At 36.3% G+C, this 23,196-nt stretch overlaps 1 protein-coding gene across 5 annotated transcripts in view; it reads right to left on the bottom strand.

The window, feature by feature from the left end:
* Positions 1 to 23,196, bottom strand: part of LOC131419011 (contactin-3) — a 279,521-nt gene that overhangs the window by 34,474 nt on the left and 221,851 nt on the right. For 4 of the 5 annotated variants that reach the window (XM_058563677.1, XM_058563641.1, XM_058563659.1 and 1 more), the window contains 4 exons: positions 3,132 to 3,249; positions 2,127 to 2,285; positions 1,878 to 2,027; positions 374 to 444 (listed from right to left, as the gene is read on the bottom strand). In XM_058563677.1, the coding sequence (XP_058419660.1) occupies positions 374 to 444; positions 1,878 to 2,027; positions 2,127 to 2,285; positions 3,132 to 3,249 (498 nt within the window). The remainder of the gene's footprint in view (positions 1 to 373; positions 445 to 1,877; positions 2,028 to 2,126; positions 2,286 to 3,131; positions 3,250 to 23,196) is intronic. The other variant, XM_058563649.1, reaches the window with a different exon arrangement.

Genomic DNA, 23,196 nt, shown 5'->3' with positions numbered 1-23,196 from the left:
CGGAAGCAAGCACTTGCTGGAATAAGTGGCATCATCAGTGGGTGTGCAGCTGCAGGTAAAGGCGTGAGGACAGCTTGAGAGTAACCAGCCAGGATTTGGCTCTCACTCCTGCACTTACCGGCCAGATGACCTTGGGCAAATTGTTTAATATCTCTACACCTAGTGTTTTCATCTATAAAATGTTGCAAGGATTAAATGAAAAAAATATATATGCAAAATGCTAGGAGCAGTGATGAGCACAGAGTGAGCATGCAAAAATATTAGCTCCTAGTACTACCACCACCACGAGCAGCACCACCAGTACCATCCAGGAGGCGACGAGGATTGGGGAAGAGCATCACCCTGAGGGGGAAGATGCTGCCCAGACACTTACATCCCAGGTTATCACCAGTTCAGACCGGCTTCCACCTCCTCCACTGACTTCAGAAGGAGGCACTTCTGGAACTGTGTAGGTCAGAAAGAGAGAAATGAAACCCTATTTGCATTTGGTAACACTTATCTGAAAGAAGACTCAGTATGTTGCTTATTTTTAACATTTGAAATAATTTGAGCATCAGCACATTATACGTATATGTCTGTGTGTGTGCGTGTATTGGGGAGATGATCAAATCATTTATATTTGCAGGAAATTATCAAAAATTCAAAGTCTCTCAAACAGTAAGGAAAAAAACGACACAGTATGAAGGTTAATAAAACAAGGAAAAGTGATTCACCGGAGATGATGGAAAATCAATCCAGCATGAGCGTTTAACTTGTGACTATTCCAAGTGGAGATATAATTCTCGGGACAACATTGGCTTTACATAAAAATGACCTAGACTCAAATCCTCTAATCTTGTTATGAGATATTCTTTATAATCCTCACACAGGCATCAGATTTCTCACTTACATTGAGAACTCTACGCTTAGTAAGTTTTATGACGCAACTAAAATATAAGTTCCCTGAAAGCCGGTCTTTGTTCACAGCTGTATCCACCGTAGCCAGACAGTGCTTAGCACATAGTAGATACTCTGCAAATATATGTTGTGTGAATAAATGAACAGAGCACCAAGACAGACGTGGTTCCCTGATTTCTCATAATACCTGGCATAAATATTATATACATTGTCCTGAGTAAAACAGTATCATTAAAATTACTGAAATGTATTCCATGACTCCTATCTTGGCTTGGTTCCTAAAGTGATATGATAGCTACATTTCAAACATTATTTCAGCTAATATTAATTAATATTACAGATTCTGAAAAGGAAAGTCTTTAGATCCTCTCAGATGTCTCAATAATGTAATACTATGTACACTTTCTAATTTTCAGTTTTAAGGTTAGGATAGTTTTAGAATTATAAAAATAGTCTTATGGTTATACTAATAGTCACCCCACATGGAAAATTTTAATGATGATCTTCTCTTAATTTAATACTTGAGGAGCCAAAATATACCTATTCATCAAGTGCTTAAGCTCATTCACTGAGCTTGGTGGCAGAATGAGATTTCCTAGCAGCAGAACTCCCAAATGTCATTATCCTACCAATTTGTCAATGCTTGTTATAAATGAAAACAGCACTTCCCCTATTAACAGGGTGACTATGTCAGATAGTAATTATAACCTTAAGTGACAAAAACATATTCACTCGACATGCACTAATGAATGCTGACGATGGACTGAACTCTTGGAAATGTCACACTACATCAGAACCACTTACATGTGTGTCTTTTGACAAACGCCATATGGCCAGTTCTGCCATTAGACAGGTCAGATAATTGTGACAATGGATTATTGAGGCTGATCCCCTGTTGGCCTGAGACCAAGTCAAGGGAAATGGAAATACACACCCAGGGAAACCTATTAACCCATTACTCAGAAAACAAAAACACTAACCTGCCTCTTCAGTTCTTACTTTTTCTGAGGGTAAACTGGGTTCTCCACCTCCAATTTTGTTACTGGCTACAACCCGAAATTCATATTCCACCCACGGATTCAACTCGACTACAGTAGCTGTGTGTGTTTTCCCATCAATGACCTCAGGCACTACAAAGGAATATTTCAGAGAGGTAAGAGTCTGCATGTCTTAGCATTGACTTGAAATCCATTTACATGTCCCGATGGCATTTGTCTCTCCTCCGTTACCTGTTGTGGCAGTTTGCCAGCCCACGGAGAAAGGTGTCCTTGCCTGGACAGAATAGGAGATAACTGGGCTACGGTTGTCTGTACCTTCTTTCCAAGAAAGTTGGGCTGTTGTATCTGTAATTTCATCTACTTTCACATTTTCTGGTGGTCCAGGTGAACCTAAGGTAGGCAATAACACAAACGGTGGCTAGCAATTCCATAAATGTCATCCTCTTCTACCAAAGTGAAGACGAACTATGTCACATGACTACTAATACTTCCAATTGATCCCAATTTCAAAAGCACTTAGGGAAAAAAGCCATTTATATGGCAATAAAACTACCACTTTTTTTTTCATATTTCTGTTGTTAGAAATTAAATCTGGATGTGAATCAATAATTCCAAAATCGTAATACTCCACGATTGCAAATGACATTTGCTTTTTGAGGCCTCTGTTCAGCAGGATTCCTGCACTTTTCCAAATTCATTGTCCTTTACTTTTGGTGTGATGCCTTTTCCTTTAATCTATTGGTACATCTCTGTAGTTCCTAGTTTGTTATCTAGAGATGTTTTATTCTATGATGCACTCTGGTCATTTTTTCAGCCCCATAGCAAATCAGTACCTTGGACAGCAGCTCAGATTGGCAGATTTTCTCAGGCATTCTGGATGATCCTGATTCTTTTGGAAGTAGTCACACACACACACACACACACACATTCTATCACTCTTCTCTTTCATATTAAACACTATCACTGAATTAATGACATGCTCAACAACACATCAGCTTGGCAGCAGCTGTGGAATGCTTATTACAGTGAGAGCTATTTGAAGAGGAGAGTCGAGATTTTTATTTCTTTGAATTAGCACCCATCCTTATTGTCACACCCTCTGGTCTATTGGGGGGAGAATCAAATCAATATTATGACTCGCATGCTCATATGCTATCTTATCATGGTTTTTCCTCCAGTCAGGAATGCTCAGTTAAGATGTGCAATTACAAAACACACTGAGGCATTAATGTTTACCTCTCACTATGAGGTCGGCAGCAGACGAAACACTATCCACCCCTGTTTGCACCATACACACATATTTTCCACTGTGTTTCAACTGAATGTTTCTGATCATTAAATCACCAGATGAACTCTGTTGGAAAACACAGGTAATGAGCACAGTGTTATTTTGAAAACACAAAGAATCTTGAAGGCTGTGACCAACAACACCATTGGGATGAAATCCACATTTAGAGAGAAGACCAAGGTGGTACAAGACTGAAGACTGCTACAATGGAACCTTGGAAATAAAAACAAGTTAAAAACCATACATGACTGCAGACATAGATTTCTGTAGCTAAATAAATGACAAGCTTTCCCCTGGGCATTTATGGTTTCAAAAATAAATAAGGGCAGAGATTACAGTCTCAGAGTCTATTTATTTCCACTAGGGTGACACCTCTTTTTATATCCACTGCTCAGCACCAGCTCAACTCTTTTCTCTGGTTCCAACCTCTTTGCAATTATCTGCCTGAGAAGAAGAGTGAAGCATTTAGGTATCTGGTGGGAGATAAATGCAGCACTACAAGGGATTACCACGGTTGAAACACTTTTCTAAACACGTTGGAGCTTAAAAAGCCTAAGGCCGTTTAATTCCTTCACTACCGAATTTAGGGACAGTCAGTATGAACTCCTCAATCAGAAGAAATTAAAACATTTTAAACCCTAAAAATAACGGTTGTCTGTAAAGACATTTGCTGACGTCCCCCAGCACCAATTAATGGAGCAAATGTATTTCTAAAAGCTCAACATCAAATCGTCCTCATTTTAAAAGAATGTAAAATCACGTTCATAAAATGACTAACCGCAGGCCAGTTTCACGCATTAGTAAAAACATGGATTGAAATAAAATGATTTGGAAAGCAAAGCTCTTTGAAAATGATTACTTACTGAAAAATCTCTAAAAATGGTACAGAAGAATAAGCAATAAGTGTTTATCTTATTAATTAAAAGGATAGTTCTATTCTTGGGTTTTCCTAATATCTGTTGAAAGAGGGATTCTACTATTCTGCTTTTAGGTAATTTCCTAAGATCTCCTAGAGGGTAATTTCTTAAATATTGCTTGCCCTCCTTAGGATTCCTAATAGGCTACATATTCTCTGTTGGTTAGATTGTATGGCTTGAGCCTGAATTTCTTAAGTACTGGGAGAAGACAGATGTGAGGTGATTGATGGCTGTAATTAAATGATAATGCAGAAACTGTTAAGTTTGCACATTTTACTTTCATCAAACTGAACTTTTTTCTTTCCTTCCCTCTTTCTCCTCAGGGTTATTTAGAACTGTATCCCCAGGACACAACTTTCAATGCTTGCTGACTTTTAGAAGCTCTTCAGGTTTTATGAGCTCCATACACTCACAGGAGGTTGATTATCATTTCTATAGAAATCTCTTATTTTCAGTGAAGTAAGAACTGTTACTATTAAATTTCATCAAGGGTGAGTTATTATTCTTCCCAGTGTTTATTTGCTTATTTTGAAAGCAGTTGGGTAAAAGAGAATTGGAACAGGACTTAATTTATGTCCTTAGACACATGAATATACCTTTTAGGCATACTGGCTGGTTTTGTTTCTTGAAGGAGTAAGGAAGAAATTGAAGTTGGACCTGTCATTTCTGTTCACTTTTGGTATTGATGTGTGAAGAGAGAAATAACTTAGCTAGCTCCTGTGAAAACCGAACCATCTTCCTGAAGAAATGGAGTTAGGCTCACCATCAGGGAAAATATAATTTTTAATTATCTTTACACACTGTAGAGTGGAAAAAGGAAGCAATAAACTAAGAGACGTAGACAGTAGGAACCAGCTGTTTTTTTCAGTACCAACATGAAGTTGAGTGGATGAATACATAAATGGAAAATAAAATTTAATAAGAATTAAGAGGGATCCTCCTCTTAATTTTTTGTCTCTCTCAATAAAATATATTTGTATTGTTCCTCTTCTAGGGCTTTCTCCCTCTTACCCTATTTATCGTCTTTTAATGAAGCAATATATAGAATCAAGATTCATCTTAACAAAAGTTCATTGTGAGCTTGCCATATTAGATTCACTCAAGGGTAGAGAAGTATCTAACGCATGGTCTCTGCTTGGGTTTAGGATATAAACGCAAGTCACGGCAACAGATATATTCATGTGAAACAAGTTATTTTTACAAATTTAGAAAGTTTATTTAATTAAGATTAAGTAAAATCACATGGCACCATGTGTAGACAGCTTCAGAATAAAAGAGACAGGTGATTTCAAGTCCTGCTGAGGACGTAGAGCAACTGGGACTCCTATTATTGCTAATGCAGTGCAGACTGGTGCAACCACTCTGGAAAACTGTTTATAACTATCTACTAAGGCACGACACATGCATAATCTATGACCCAGCAATTCTATTCCTAAGTATATACCCTACAGAGATGTGTGCATATGTTCACTAAAGACATTTACAAGAATGTTTGTACAAGCACTACCCATAATAGCAAAAAAAAAGGGCAACGACCTTAAGTCCATCACAATCAAGTAGATAAATAAGTAGCAGAACACCCACTTAAGGAAATACTATTAGGCCATGAAATAGATTGAACTATTTCATATAGTTCATACATAGACCAACATGGCTAAGTCTCAACATAAAAGTAATAAATAAATCAGATAGAAAAGAGCACAGGATACTAATCTATTGTGTCAAAAATCTAGATCGTTGTTACCTTTGGAGGGATAGTTAGTACTGCAATGAGGCACCCTGGGGACTTCTGGGTGTGGGTTATGTTGTTTACTGATTTCAGGGCTGGTTACTTGAGCGTGTTCATTTTGTGAAAATTCACTGGGCTATACATTTATGATTTGTGCATTTTTGGACAGAATATAATGGCTCTCAAAATGCAGTTATTATTACATATAACTATACCTCTAAATGATCTACTTTAAATAGGATCATAGGTTGAAGTGGTCAAATAACATGATTGTAACTCTAAAGTCAAATTTCTTTCACAAGAATCGGACATTTAATAATAATAATTTAAAAGTGTTATTCATTAGAACATTCTATAATTTCTTATCAAGATGCAGTTGAGTATTCCCAGACATTTAGAAAAAAGATAAAAAAGGAAAAGGAAATTCCAAAGGGAAGTTTCACTTACATCAAACTAATTCTTGTCCCCATCAATTTTTCACTGTTGATGGTTAGAATACAGCTAATTACTGATTAACTGTGATAAAGGAGATAGGAGAGGAATGTCCAGAAAAACTCAAGTAAAATTAGTCAATTATACCCCAATAAATCTGAGAAAAAGAGAAGGGGTAAAATAGTACTCGATCGATTATTTCTCAACATATTTATCAACAAAATTGCATCTAATATTTAGATATATTGAGAAACGTTTGTCATTCTTTAGAGTATAAAAATAATTCAAATAAAAAATTTAGGAACACTAATAATCTTTGAATACATTCTTAGGAACACTAAGAATTCTTTGACTAAAAAATAGCTTGTAGTTCATTATCTGTTAAATTAGTTTGTTAGTCTTTGTATTGTTTTCCTAAACTCTCCTTTTTCCCCCTTCCCTCAAACAGAATGGAACAAAATTGGGAAGATGCAGAGTCAAAGCTTTACTTTTTCTCTCTCTCCATCCCTACTTCCCTTAAACCTCCCTCCTCAAAGCACAGCAGTGTAATTCTCAGTCTTTCCAGAAGGCAAGTCCCTTTTCTATGCTGCTGACCACAGATTTACTGGGAAATGAAGCTTTTGGCAGTGGGAGAGGCCTATTCCAATGGCTTACATGTGAGTTGAAGAAGCAGGAGCCATTTCCCTAAGTCACATGAATTTTAGTTCTTTCTCAAATGCCCTATCTTTTTAAAACAAGATCATTCACTCAAAACTGTTTATTAATTGCTGTACTTTAGTCACTGACAACAGTCCTTATGTTCATGAAGTTTACAGCTGAAAGACAGTCATGAATCAAATGACAACAAATCAAAGTAAAACTACAACGTAATGCAAGCCCAAAGTACATGGAGGAATCTATGATTTTCTGGAGTTTCAGTGAATTGATAATTGAGCTGAGATTTGCAATATGAGTACAAGCTAAGGTCTCCACTAGGGCACTTAAACATACGCAGAGGCCCTAAGGCAAGTGAGAACATAGTCAGTCTATTTGGGGGTAGGGGGGTAGGGGATGTCAGGGGTATAATTAATCCACAAATTATTAATCTGTCTGCAGAAAACTAAAAGTTGATTTTGGGTTCATATTTACATCTTGATGACAATAAAATTTTTATTTTTTTATATTAAAAAATTTTTAAGCTTTGTCAGAATTACTAGATTATCCAATTATTTGTTCATCTAACTATATAGATTTCTCCTAGGAAAAAAATCGTATTTCCAGAACATGTTATAGGTATGAATAGTAAATGGATTTATAAGCCAAATCATCTTTGAAATAAATGCTATGGGAAAATCCAGTGTGCACAAAATGAAATAGAAGAGGAGCTTATTAAGTTTTTCTTAGGTGATGACGCTCACGGAATTTTTCATGTAATTTAAAAACCACTTTGCACTGAAAGAAAAACACTACAAGATGTGATAACCATGCCAGGTGAAAATTAATAAGCAGACAGATCATTACTGATTACAGGTGGGCTGAAAGTACATTATGATATCTACTATATGCTAAAAATCAAGGTATGAGGTAAACCTTGGAACTCGGGAAACTTCTTGAACAGTGCAAATGTAGCATAAACTTTCAGTATAACAAATTATCAGCAAAAACTAATTCCCTAGCAAGCAATCTCGATGGAAATGCTGCCGCTGGACTGCCAAGAAGTATAATAATTTTCCAGCTTAAAGGAAAAAAAACCAAACATTTGACGGCTATTTGGAAGGCAAGGTTGACTAGGCCATCCTCCCCCTTTTTATCACCTTACACAGCCTGTTATTGCATAGGTTCCAATATTAATCATTCATCCCATCACTGGGTTGCCTTCCAAACCCTGACACTGCATATAAATCATATCCAGGTGCCTTGAAAACAGTCGAACCTACTGGTTCCGTCTGGAACCTGGGTGGTGGTTTCCTCTGTGAAGGCCCCTGAAGGAAGTGGTAGTAGATAAGACTCACCTCTGTATTTCTAAACAACCAAATTAAACCTTGCCCCCACCAACCCCAAAAGGCTGCAACAAGGTCACCTTCGTTACAAACGTGCACTGCTCACCCAAGGAACAGAAATAATTAGGAGCCACTGAAACATGAAAACAGGCCATAACACTCTAAACAGTTTTAATTTTTCTGACTAATTAACAATTTCATCTGAAATTGTCTGATGCCTGGTTGTCTGAACAGGTGATATTTAAGGCAGGTCATATGCAATCTGTTAATATCAAAATTTGCTCGACTTTCTTTGGTACCAATAAACTGGAATAATCATTCCACTACAGGATTTAGATTCTCAGCTTGTCCCATCATAACTATTTTGAAAGAGTGACCCATAAAAGATGACAAAAACTTGGTCAAAGGCACTTCATGCATATCTTAGCTTGTGTCAAATGCTAGAGTCACACCTCCACAATATTTTTTTTTTGCCATATCCTAGCACCAAATGCTCTATTATTTACTTAATTTTTTTCTTAAACTGATTAACTTTTTTAAACTTAAATTTTTATGGAAATTGATACGGAAAATGTATGTTTTTACCTTAAATGGAAAACTGCTGACCAAAATAATAGTTAACTGCCAAAATGCATATAGTGAGTAGAAAATAGTGCAAATAGACTCTGTCCAAAATAATGTAAATAGACGCCAGCTGGACATTTTGAAAGTCTCTGAGCTGAGACCTTTGCTCTCTTAATTAAAATGGGAGATTAGCCAAGTATTAGAGAATCATTAGTGACAAACCTAACACCATACTGAACCATTCTCCTTGACTTAACTTAAATGATTGAAATGAAATTGAAAATAGAATAGATCTCTCATTCGATCTTATTTAATATTGCCTATTGGGCAATCTTAACGATGGGGATACGCTCTGAGAAATGTGTCATTAGGCAATTTCATCGTTGTGCGATCATCATAAAGTGTACTTACACAAACCTCGATGGCAGAGCCTGCTACACACCTAGGGGTCTATGGTACTAATCTTCTGGGACCACTGTCACATATGTGGTCCGTCATTGATGAAATATCATTATGCGACCCATGACTGTAGTTCTCGATGTTGGCTGTACAATGAATTCATTTGGGGAGTCTTTAAAAAAATATATCAGAAATGCCTAGGCCACATCCCAGAACAATTAAATTAGAATGGACTAGAAAGAGGAGACCTCTAGGTGATTCTAACGAGCAGTTATGGTCAAAAATCATTAAACCTCCTAAGATTTTACATTCTTCATTTTCACTCCACTTAGAAATAAAAGGCTCAAGATAATCGCTCAGGTGTTTCTTAACTCTAAAATTCTGCAATTAATAAACACATGGAATAATCATTAAGTCAGGCTATTTATTGTTGGTTCATGAGCTTAGAACAGCACTCCTATACATATTTTAATCTTAGAAGATGAGTGAGAAAACTACTACTTATGAAACAGGTCCAATATGTCAAGCACAAGGCTCATTTCCTCGACATTAGACTGTGGTGGTATGCTCATTATAATTTTTAAAACAATAGTTACCGAAATAATTCAACATGCAGGTAGATTTCTATAGATTAATACAGAAACTTATTGTTGGTCAGCTTAAATCACTCTAAGGATGACTCTGGATTGATGTGACAATTCTGACATAGAATGAAAGTATTTCAAGTCACAAGAGCCTACCCCAAGTAACAATTTAACTCGTGAATTAAATTTCATTTTTTTTTAAGAAGAGCATGTTGGATAAGAGATGTTGTTGCAGCCATCTTTGGAAAACACAATCTGTCACACCTCTCCAGATTCCTTCTGTACCTGCATTACTGCCTCTTTTTTGGGCAGCTGACCTATTTGGACTATATATAAAACGGTTCCCTTACCCTCTGCCTTTTCCTTGGGTTCTTCCCATCAGGAGATCTAAGGGAGGGCAAACAGTAAGTTTGGGGTATTTATTCACCAAAATTCATCTTTGCACGGTTGTTCTGAGTGACTGTGCCAAGAACCCAAAATAGGTTAAAAAAAAACCCCAAAATCCTGGTCTAGACACTCTTCCTTTCATGTCAGTAGCCTGTCTGTGAGTCCGAGAAAAGACTCCCAAGTGGTCAGAGAGAATAAAATTATACCCTCTCCCAGAAGAGTTGCTCCAAAAGAGGTCACACTATCTTTATTACAACAGCAGACTGATGTATTCCAACAGTTTTTGTGATACTTCAGAAGTGTAGATTTTTCATCTCAACGTCTTACTGAAGAGGATAAAGAAAGAAAGACTAGGTTTGATATCAAATATGACTATCATTAGACTATTTTTCTGGTAGAAAGTATGATCTAAAATTTTAAAGTCAGTATAAGAAAAACAATTTAAAAAATCAGAATGTTTACTGTAATAAAAAAATCTCCACCTAAAATTTTTTACAATTGCATCAAAAAGAATAAAATACCTAGGAATAAATCTTACCAAGGAGGTGAAGGACCTATACAATGAGAACTACAAGACATTATTGAGGGAAATCCACGATGACATAAAGAAATGGAAAGATATCCCATGCACGTGGATTGGAAGAATAAACATAGTTAAAATGTCTATATTACCTAAAGCAATCTACAGATTCAATGCAATCCCAATCAGAATCCCAATGACATTCTTCACAGAAATAGAAAAAAGAATACTAAAATTTATATGGGGCAACAAAAGACCCCGAATAGCTAAAGAAATCCTAAAGAAAAAGAACAAAGCAGGAGGCATCACAATTCCTGACTTCAAAACATACTACAAAGCAATAGTAATCAAAACAGCATGGTACTGGTACAAAAACAGACACACAGATCAATGGAACAGAATTGAAAGCCCAGAAATAAAACCACACATATACGGACAGCTAATTTTCGACAAAGGTGCTAAGAACATGCAATGGAGAAAGGAAAGTCTCTTCAATAAATGGTGTTGGGAAAACTGGACAGCCACATGCAAAAGAATGAAAGTGGACCATGTGCTATCGCCATTCACAAAAATTAACTCAAAATGGATCAAAGACCTGAAGGTGAGACCTGAAACTATAAAACTCATAGAAGAAAATATAGGCAACACACTATTTGACATTGGGTTTAAAGGAATCTTTTCGGATGACATGCCTACCCAGACTAGGGAAACTAAAGAAAAAATAAACAAGTGGGACTTTATCAGACTAAAGAGCTTTTATAAGACAAATGAAACCAGAATCAAGATGAACAACCAACCAACCAGCTGGGAGAGAATATTTGCAAAACATACATCTGACAAGGGGTTGATCTCCATAATATATAAAGAACTCACACAATTGAACAACAAAAAAACAAACAACCCGATCAAAAAATGGGCAGAGGAAATGAACAGACACTTCTCCAAGGAAGATATACAGATGGCCAATAGGCACATGAAAAGATGCTCAACATCACTAATCATCAGGGAAATGCAAATCAAAACAACACTAAGATACCACCTCACACCCGTTAGAATGGCTATAATCACCAAGACAAAAAACAACAAATGTTGGAGAGGATGTGGAGAAACAGGAACCCTCATACACAGCTGGTGGGAATGCAAATTGGTGCAGCCTCTATGGAAAACGGTATGGAGATTCTTCAAAGAATTAAAAATAGAGATGCCCTATGATCCAGCCATCCCACTACAGGGAATCTATCCAACGAACCTGAAATCAACAATCCAAAGAGGCTTATGCACCCCTATGTTCATTGCAGCATTATTCACCATAGCCAAGAAGTGGAAGCAACCTAAGTGTCCCTCGACTGACGATTGGATTAAGAAAATGTGGTATATATATACAATGGAATACTACTCAGCCATAAAAAAAGACAAAATCGTCCCATTTGCAACAACATGGATGGGCCTGGAGCGTATTATGTTAAGTGAAATAAGCCAGAAAGAGAAAGACAAACACTGTATGATCTCACTCATATGTGGAATATAAACCAACACATGGACAGAGAAAACTGGACTGTGGTTACCCGGGAAGTGGGGGTGGGGGGTGGGCACAAGGGGTGAAGGGAGTCATATATGGGGTGATGGACAAACAAAAATGTACAACCCAAAATTTCACAATGTTAGAAACCATTAAAACATCAATAAAAAAAAAAAAAATCTCCACCTAAAATTTCTGATTTTTGAGTCAAAAATTTTCAATTGGCCCAAATGAGCCATTTATTCTTCACTTTCTTATTCACCTTCAAATCAATTAAATGGTATAATTAAATATATTATGTCTTGCAAAGTAGAATGATTTTCTTTCTGAAATTGGAGCGTAAAATCTAAGGCAGCATGAACAATTACAACTGAGTAATAAAAAGGCAAATAACCCAATTAAAAATGGGCCAGTCACCCTGACTTCTGGTTTTCGGTCAGTATTTAAGCAGCTTAGCATCACCACTCTGTCCTAACGGCAAGTAAAAAGCTGAACAAAGTAAAAAATCAACAACTCTTCTTAGATTTGGCAGAGAAGTGGAGTCACAGAGAAAACCACTGCCTTGAAAACTGGAGAGACCAACAGGCAAATACAGAGAATCACAACTTACTGGAGCAGAAACTCACAAGCAGAAACTTCCACAGTAGCCAGTACTGGGGAAGAGAAACCTGAACTGTAATTGTTGAATTGCTGGAGGCTCAGTGTGGATAAGTCTGAGAGCTAAAACCACAGGGAAGTCTTAGGTGGTTCCCCACGCTTCTGTGAGTTTTACCTCCAGGTCCTCACAGTGAACAGTGGAGAAAAATCCCCTGGTGTTTCTGGCAGGGGAAGGGAAAAGGAACCATTTTGAAATAAGTCAGAGCATTCTGTTCTTTTTAACAAGGTTTGGCTTCAGGAGAAACTATTTTACCAGAGCCTATTCTGCTGAGGTTTTATCAGAACCTAATACCTCTTCCTGGGGGAAAGGAAATATCCAAATCTGGCTCCCTCTAGCCTTCCACAATGGGGAAAAGAAAAATACAACCTGCAGCCATCTTGTCTCACCAAACGAGTGAGGAAAGACAAAGAAGCATCAGTGAAGTTCATAGTCCCCGGGCACTGCTCACCAAAAGAATGAGACCTAGGGGCAGGCGGACTCGGTGGCGCAAGCAGTTAAGTGCGCGCACTTTGCTGCGGTGGCCCGGGGTTCGCCGTTCAGATCCCTGGAGCGCACTGACGCACTGCTTGGCAAGCCATGCTGTGGCGGCCTCCCATATAAGGTGGAGGAGGATGGGCGTGCATGTTGGCCCAAGGCCAGTCTTCCTTGGCAAAAAAAGAGGAGGATTGGCAGATGTTAGCTCAGGGCTGATCTTCCTCACAAAAAAAAAAAAAAATGAGAACCAATCATAGGACTGCAAAATGCTTCCCCTCTCCCCACACCTTACCACTACCTTAGTAAAGTCCCGTTTACTGCAGTTCCCTTCACCTAGTACATCATGCCTGCCTTTCACCGAAAAATTACAAGGCATGTTAAAAGGTAAAACAACACAGTTTGAAGAGACTGAACAAGCATCAGAACAGGCATTAGATATGGCAGGAATGTTGGAATTCTCAGACCAGGAATTTAAAAGAACTATGATTAATATGCTAAGGGATTTAATGGAAAAAGTAGACAATACACAAAAATAGATGGATAATGTAAGAAGAGAGATGGAAATTCTAAAAAACAATGAAAAATAAATGCTAGAATTCAAAAACACTGTAACAGACATGAATAATGTCTTTGATGGGCTCATTAATAGACTAGACACGGTTGAGAAAAAAATCTCTGAGCTTGAAGATAAGACAATCAAATCTTCCAAAACTGTAAAGACTGAAAAAAAAAAAAGAACCAAATATTCAAGAACTGTAGGACAATTACAAAAGGTATAACATACATGTAATTGGGAATAGAAGTAATATTGAAACCCTAATGACTGAGAACCTTCTCAAATTCATAGCAGACACCACACCACAGATCCAATAAGCTCAGAGAAAATCAAGCAGGATAAATACCATAAAAACTACACCTAAGCATATTATATTCAAACCTTAAAATCAAAGATAAAATCTTGAAAGAAGTCTGAGGTAAAAAACACTTTACCTATTGAGGAAGAAAGATAAGACTTATATCCAACTCTCCTCAGAAACCATGCAAGCAAGAAGAAAGTGGAATGAAATAGTTAAAGTGTTGAGGAAAAAAATCCACCAGCCAAGAATTCTGTACCCTGAGAAATTATCCTTCAAAAGTGAGGGAGAAATATACTTTCTCACACAAAAAAATCTTAAGGAAATTTGTTGCCAGTACACCTGCCTTGCAAGACATGTTAAAAGTAGTTCTCCAGAGAGAAGGGAAATAATATAGGTCAGAAACTTAGACTTCTATAAAGAAAGGAATAGCATCAGAGAATAAATAAGTGAAGGTAAAATAAAACTTTTTATTTTTCTTATTCTTAATTGATCTAACAGATAACAGTTTGTTCAAAATAATAATATCAAAAATGAACTTGATTATGCATATATATTATACATAATGTATATACATACATATATACATATGTACACATTATATATATGCTTATATATGGATCTGTATAAGTAAAATGAAAGACAGCAATGATACAAGGGACAGGAGGAAGAAATTAGGAATATTTTGTTATTATAAGGTACTTGCACTACCAGTGAATCGGTATAGGGTTATTTGAAAGTGGAACTGGATTAGTCGTAAATGTATATTCCAAACTCTAGGCTAGCTACTGAAAAACAGTAAAAAACAACAACAAAAAAAATCGTATAATTGATATGCTAAGAAGGAGAGGAAATGGACTCATATAAAATGCTCAATTAAAAGCACAGAAGGCTAGGGGCCGGCCCGGTGGCGCAAGTGGTTAAGTGTGCATGCTCCGCTGCGGCGGCCCAGGGTTCGCAGGTTCAGATCCTGAGCGCGCACCGCTTGGCAGGCCATGCTGTGGCGGCGTCCCACATAAAGTGGAGGAAGATGGGCATGGATGTTAGCCCACAGCCAGTCTTCCTCAGCAAAAAAAGAGGAGGATTGGCAGATGTTAGCTCAGGGCCGATCTTCCTCACAAAAATAAATAAATAAATAAAAATAAAAGCACGGAAGACTGAAAAAGTGTGGAAAACAAAAATAGGAACAAAGAACAAGGGCAACAAATAGAAAACAAGAAATATGGTAGATATTAATCCAACTATATCAATAATCACCTTAAATGTCAATGGCCTAATTATATCAATTAAAAGAGAGATTGTCAGAGTGGATCAAAAAACAAGAACCAATTATATGTTGTCTACAAGAAACCCAGTTAAATATAAAGACACACACAGGTTAAAAGTAAATAGATAGAGAAAAATATACCAAGCTAACATTAATCAAAGAAAGAGGGAGTAGCTATATTAATTTCAAACACAGTTGACTTTAAGTAAGGAAGGTTATCAAGGATAAAGAGGGGAATTTCATAACGATAAAGGGGCAATACTCCAAGAAGATATAACAATCCTTAATGTATATATGCCTAACAATAAAGCACCAAAATACATGAAGGAAAAACTAATAGAACTGCAAGGAGAAATTAATGAATCCACTATTATAGTTGGAGAATTTAACACTCCTCTATCAAAATGGACAGATCCAGCAGGTAGAAATACACTAAAGACATAGTTGAACTGAACAGCACTATTAATCAACTGGATATACATTACTCCATCCAACAACAGCAGATTATATACATTCTTAAGCTCACATGGAACATTCACCAAGATAGACCCCATTATAGGCCACAAAGCACACCTTAACAAATTTAAAAGAATAAATATCATGCAATGTCTGCTCTCAGATCACAATGGAATTAAAATAGAAATTAATAACAGAAAGATAGCTGAAGATAGCTAGAAAATTCCCAAATACTTGAGATTAAACTGTACACTTCTAAATAAAAAATAGGTCAAAGAAGAAATTGCAAGAGATTTCTTAGAATCTTAGAAGATTCTTCTTCTAATCTCAAAAGATTAAAAATATTTTGAACTAAATATAATGAAAATACAGTATATCAAAATTTGTGGAATGCAGAGAAAGCAGTGTTTAGAGGGGAATTTCTAGCATTGAATGCATATATAAGAAAAGAAGAAAGGTATAAAAATCAGGGGCCGGCCTGGTGGTGTAACAGTTAAGCTAGCATGCTCTGCTTCAGCAGCCTGGGGTCCGTGGGTTCAGATCCTGGGCGTGCACCTACACACAGCTCATCAACCCATGCTGTGGTGGCGTCAGACATACCAAATAGAGGAAGATTGGCAACAGATGTTAGCTCAGGGCCAATCTTCCTCACCAAAAAAAGGAAGATATAAAATCAGTAACCTTAGCTTCTACCTTAGAAAACTAGAAAAAAAGAAGAGAAAATTAAATCGAAAGTAAGCAGATAAAAAGAAATAATAATAATTAGAGCAGAAATGAATGAAATTGAAAACAGAGACTCAATAGAGAAAAATCAATGAAACCAGAAACCATTCTTTGAAAAGATTAAGATCAATAAAATTGATCAGCCTGTAGTCAGGCTAGTTAAAAAAACAGAGAGAAGAAACACAAATTACTAATACCAGAAATGAAAGAAGAGAAATCACTACAGATTTCATGGACATTAAAAGGATAATAAAGGAATACTATGAACAATTCTATGCCCACAAATTTGATAACCTAGATGAAACAGACCAAACCCCTGCAAGTCACAAACACATACAAGAAGAAACAGACAAACTGAACAGGCCTATACTATTAAAAATATTGAATCAATAATTAATAATCCTGACAAACAGAAAGCGACAGGCCCAGATGGGTTCACTGGTGAATTCTACCAAGCATTTAACGAAGAAATTACAACAATTCTCTGCACTCTCTCACAGAGAATAGAAGCTAAGGGAATACGTCCTAACTCATTCTATGAGGCCAGCATCACCCTAATAACAGAAACTAGACAAAGACATTACAAGAAAAAAAAACTACAAACCAATATCTCTCATGAACATACATGGAAAAGTCCACAATAAAGTATTAGCAAATCAAATCCAATAATGTATAAAAAATTATACAACACATGGGATTTATCTGAGTTATGTAGGGCTGATTCAATATCTGAAAATCATTCAATGTAATCTATCATGTCAACAGGCTAAAAAAGAAAAATCACATTATCATATTAGTAGATGCAGAAAAGCATTTGACAAAAAAAAAAACTCCCAACCTATTCATGATAAAAACTCTCAGCAAACTAGGAATAGAGGGCAACTATCTCAACTTGATTAAAAACATCTACAAAATACCTACAGCTAACATCATACTTAATGGTCAGAAACTTGAAGCTTTCCTGCTAAATCAGGAACAAGGCAAGAATGTCCATTCTCACCACTGCTTTTCAACATTGTACTAGAAATTCTAGTAATGCAATAGGACAAGAAAAGAAAATGAAAGGTATATAGATTGGGAAGAAAGAAATAAAACTGTCTTTTTTCTCTGATAATATGATCATCTATGTAGAAAATCTGAAAGAATAAACAAAAAAACGAAATCCCTGGAACTAATAAGCAACTATAGTAAGGTAGCAGGATACAAAATTAATATACAAAAGTCAACTGCTCTCCTATATACCAGCAATGAACAAGTGAAATTTGAAATTAAAAACACATTACTATTTACATTAGCATCCAAAAAAATGAAATACTTAGGTATAAATCTAAAATACACATAAGAACTATATGAGGAAAACTATAAAACTCTGATGAAAGATATCAAAGAAGAACTAAATAAATGGACAGATATTCCATGTTCATGGATAGGAAGATTCAATATTGTCAAGATGTCAGTTTTTCCCAACTCGATCTATAGAGCTAATGCAATCCCAATCAAAATCGCAGCAAATCAATTTATGGATATTGAAAATGTAAATCTAAAGTTTATATGGTGAGGCAAAAGACCCAGAATAGCCAATTCAATATTGTAGGAGAAGAACAAAGTTAGAGAATTGACTCCACCCAACTCAAGACTTACCATAAAAGTGCAGTAATCAAGACAGGGTGGTATTGACAAAAGAATAGCCAAATAGGTCAATGGAACAGAAAAGAGAACCGAGAAATAGACCCAAATAAATACAGCCAACTGATCTTTGACAATGAAACAAAGATAATACAATGGAACAGGGATAATCTTGTCTATAAATCATGCTGGAACAAGTGGACATCTACATGCAAAAACTGAATCTAGACACAGACTTTACACCTTTCACAAAAATTAACTCATAATGGATCACAGACCTAAACGTAAAATGCAAAACTATAAAACTCCTGGAAGATAACATAGGAGAAAACCTAGATGATTTTGAGTATGGCAATGACTTTTTAGATGCAATATCAAAGGCACAATCTATGAAAGAAACAATTGGTATGCTAGACTTCATTAAAATTAAAAACTTCTAGCTCCCTGAAAGACAATGTCAAGAAAATAAGAACTCAAGTCACAGGCTAGGAGAAAATCTGATAGACACATCCAATAAAGGACTATCATCCAAAATATACGAAGACTCTTAAAACTCAATAGTAAGAAAATTAATAACCTGATTTAAGAATGGGCAAAAGACCTGAACAGACACCTCATCAAAAAAGTATACAGATGGCAATTAAGCATATGAATATATGTTCAACATCATATGCCATTAGGGAATTGCAAATTAAAATAATAATGAGATATTACCACACCTATTAGAATGGCCATAATCCAAAATATTGACAACACCAAGGATAAGCATGTGGATCATCAGGAATTCTCATTCGTTGCTTGTGGGAATGCAAAATGGTACAGCCACTTTGGAAGACAGTTTGGTGGTTTCTTACAAAAGTAAACATACTCTTTAATACAATCCAGCAATCTCGCTCCTCAATATTTACCCAAATGAACTGAAAACTTACATCCACACAAAAACCTGCACACAGATGTTTGGGGCAGCTTTATTCATAATTGCCAAAACTTAGAAGGAATCAAGATGTCCTTGAGTAGGTGAGTGGATTAACTGTAGTCGATCCAGTCAATGGAACATTATTCAATGCTAAAAAAAAATGAGCTGTCAAGCCATTAAAAGACATTAAAGAAACATAAACGTATATTACTAAATGAAAGAAGCCAATCTGAAAAGGCTACATACCATATAATTCCAACTATAGAACATTTTGGAAAAATACAAAACTATGGAGATAGTAAAGATTACTGTTTGCCAAGGGTTTGGGGGAGGCAGCAATGAAGAGGTGGAGCACAGAGAATTTTTAGGGCAGTGAAACTATTCTATGTGGTACTATAATGATAGATACATGTCATTATACATTTGCCCAAATGCAAAGAATATACAATACCAAGAGTGAACTTTAATGTAAATTATGGACTTTGGGTGATAATGATGTGTCAACATAGGTTCATGGATTATAACAAATGTATCACCATGGTACCAGTTGTTCATAGTGGGGCAGACTGTCTCTGTGTGAGGACAGAGAGTATATGGGAATTCTTTGTACTTTGCAGTCAATTTTGCTGTGAACCTAAAACTGCTCTACAAAATAACATTTATTAATTTAAAAAATGGGCCAGTCATAAAGGACTACATATTTTATGATTCCATTCATACAAAACGTCTGAAGGGGCAATCATATAGATAGAAAGTCGATTAGTGGTTGCCTAGGGCTGGGATTGGGGAGGTGGGAGAGGTGGGGGGTTACAGTTAAGGTGTGTGAGGTCTCTCTCTCGCTCTCTCTCTTTTTTTTTTTTTTTGGTGAGGAAGATTGGCCCTGAGCTAACATCTGTTGCCAATCTTCCTCTATTTTGTATATGGGATGCTGCCACAGCATGGCTTGATGAGCAGTGTGTAACTCTGCACCTGGGATCCGAACTGGTGAACCCAGGGCCACCAAAGCGGAGCACATGAACTTAACCAGTATGCCACGGGGCCAGCCCTGAGGTCTCTTTTTAAAGTAATTAAAATATTCTAAAATTGATTTTGGTGATGGATGCACAATTCTGTGAATATACTAAAAGCCATTCAGTTGTACACTTTAAATGGTAGAATTGTATGGTATGTGAATTATTTCTCAATACAGCTGTTAAAAATAATCTAAGCCAGCATGAGTAAAAGATAATGCTATGATCAGCAGATAGCATTTTCCTTCTCATTTAGTTTGATTTATTTGTTCATTTATTAGATTTACTAGGTTTACCCCTATTTTTGACATGTCCCCTCTTTCAAGATGTGTTCATGAAACTTGAATGTATTCATGACCTGAAGCCCTGCCTCCTTTTGCAAACAAAACAAAACAAAACCAAAATTATAAACTCCTAGCTCTTTCCACCAATCGACATGAGCTTCCAGAGATGAGATTTTTAAAATCTCATCTGAAAGTATCTGTTATGGATATTTACAATTTGATGGATCTGAAGGAATTATAAGCAATATCAAATGAAATATTACTGACTCTCGTAACTTTTAGAGATTTTAAAAGGTATTTGTACATAACTGTGTTTGGATTTTCACATGCTGGTATATACACGATCACATTCACAGGTATGTAAACATACATATTAATATCTCTTTGGTGGTAGCTTACAGTTTGCAATTGGCTAACAGGAGGAGTGGGTCCAACAGTGGAATCCCAGTACGTCCTAATTTCAACAACAAACAACAGATGTCCCCTCCCCAGGAAAAAAAGTCAACTCCTAAGAATTAGAGTGATGCAATTTTATTGAAAGTTGTGGGAAATCAAGATGAAATTCACAGCAAAATCTCCCTGAAGTTTTCTTTAAATATGTGCATCTCCCCCAAAGTTTCTCTCTCAGTGGCACTAGCCTCTCTAATGTCCTCAAATTTTCTTTTGTAACCCTCTCTGAACAGTAGTTCTAAAATCTGCCCCATATCCCTCTTCAAATTCCCACAGCTTGTATATCCCATTCAACCCATAAAAAGTTATGAAAACTCTTTGGAAAAGAATATAGATTTTTTTGACTATATGAAAATGAAAAGTTTTATGAATGACATAATAGTAAACGAAGTTAACAGAAAAGTGACACACTGAAAGATCTTTCCAGCAAACTAAACTAAGATATAATTAATAACTTGAATACATAAGGACCTATTACAAATCTATAAAACAAAAATTCTGAATTCCAATAGAAGAAATGAGCAAAAGACAAATTTGCAATTTATGGAAGAGGGAGCCTATATTGTGAGACAGGAAATGGCCAGTGCATACTGTGAGTTTGTGTCTAAGTGAAGGATTTTCTGCTGTGATCTCAGGAGAACACAGTCTAACGGATACATGAAATAGACGATATGAAAATCTGATATTTGCAAATGTCAGTTTCATTACTTTGTCTCCAGCAAAACATAGGTCTTATCTAGCTGATGTTTGTCTGGAAACAGTTTGTATTTTGTCTTTGTAACTTTTGAGTCATTCTCTATTGCCAGATTGAAAAAAAAAGTTTAGCATTCTTCTATATAGTAACCCAGGCAGCTGGGTTTTTGAGAATGTTTCTAGCTAGAAATAAAAAGGTAATTTTTTCTCTCTCTCTTTTCTGCAGAAGTAATCTTGTATTTCACAAGAGTCAGCATTAAGCCCTCAATTTACTTGATTTGGAGGAGTCAGTTATAATTCTAAATCTTTCTTTAGTATCCAAATTACTAATAAGCAAATGGAGAGATTCTCAATCTCATTATTAATGTGAGAAATGAGAATCTGGTGATAATGAGATATCACTTAACCATCTGTTTGAAAAATTTCTTTTTGAAAATCAAGGGAAAAAACCACGTGTGTGGGAAACGATTTGGGGAAACAGGCACCCTCATGTTCTGCTGACGGGAACATAAACTGCTGGAGCTTTCCTGGAGAACAATTTAAAAACAACGCTACCACTAGCGCTAGTAGTAGTAAGAGTAATAATAACAACAACAGCAACAGCTAACACATGTTGTTCTAAGTACTGTATACATACCTCTAAGTAAGGTAATCTTATCACCTCAGTTTTACAGATGAGGAAACTGAGGCAAAGGAAGATAAAGATCAACAGTTCATAAGAGAATGAAACAGCTTTCAAAAACTGGAATTCTAAGCTCAAATTTTTTAATGCTGAAACTATATGTTTATAATTCCAGTCAGATCCAACAATTCCTTACCTGAGCAAATACCTCCCAAAACTCTGGGAATTACTCAGAAGGTGTCATTATTCTTCTTTCCAAATACTATTAACTATTCTTTTCCTTACCTGGTTTCTTACTCTAAACACTCTCAGAATTATTTAAACTGGAATCTAATTGTTAGTTATTTTAAAACCATGGAAAAAATCTAAGAAAAATTAAAAGCCTTACAATACACAGCTGTTTTATTTCATCTAGGCATACTGATTTTTTTTTTCTTTTTTTTTATTGGTGAGGAAGATCAGCCCTGAGCTAACATCCGTGCCAATCCTCCTCTTTTTGCTGAGGAAGACTGGCCCTGAGCTAACACCCATGCCGATCTTCCTCCACTTTATGTGGGACGCCACCACAACATGGCCTGACAAGCGGTGTGTCGGTGCGCGCCCGGGATCAGAACCTGGGCCGCCAGCAGCAGAGCGCGCGCGCTTAACCTCTATGCCACAGGGCCAGCCCCAGGAGTACTGAATTTTTATAATTCTTTCCCTCTCTCTATATATCCATCCATCCATCCATCCATCCACTCACCTACCTTAAGAAAGTACTGTAGTTGAATTTATTCAGGCCTCACATACTTGTGCAAATTATTAACATGTATTTTATCTTTTGAGGGAGTTTTTTTGTCCCATTATACTTTCTTATGGATTACTGTTGATACATAAAAATGTCATGACTTTTTGTAAATTTATTTTGTCTCCAAATAGTTGACTGAAATTTGATTATTTAAAATTTTAGA

This window comes from Diceros bicornis, chromosome 2 (assembly GCF_020826845.1).
Source record: "Diceros bicornis minor isolate mBicDic1 chromosome 2, mDicBic1.mat.cur, whole genome shotgun sequence".
NCBI lineage: Eukaryota > Metazoa > Chordata > Mammalia > Perissodactyla > Rhinocerotidae > Diceros > Diceros bicornis.
The sequence above is the reverse complement of the archived record's forward strand: the minus strand, read 5'-3'. Positions and strand labels throughout refer to the sequence as shown.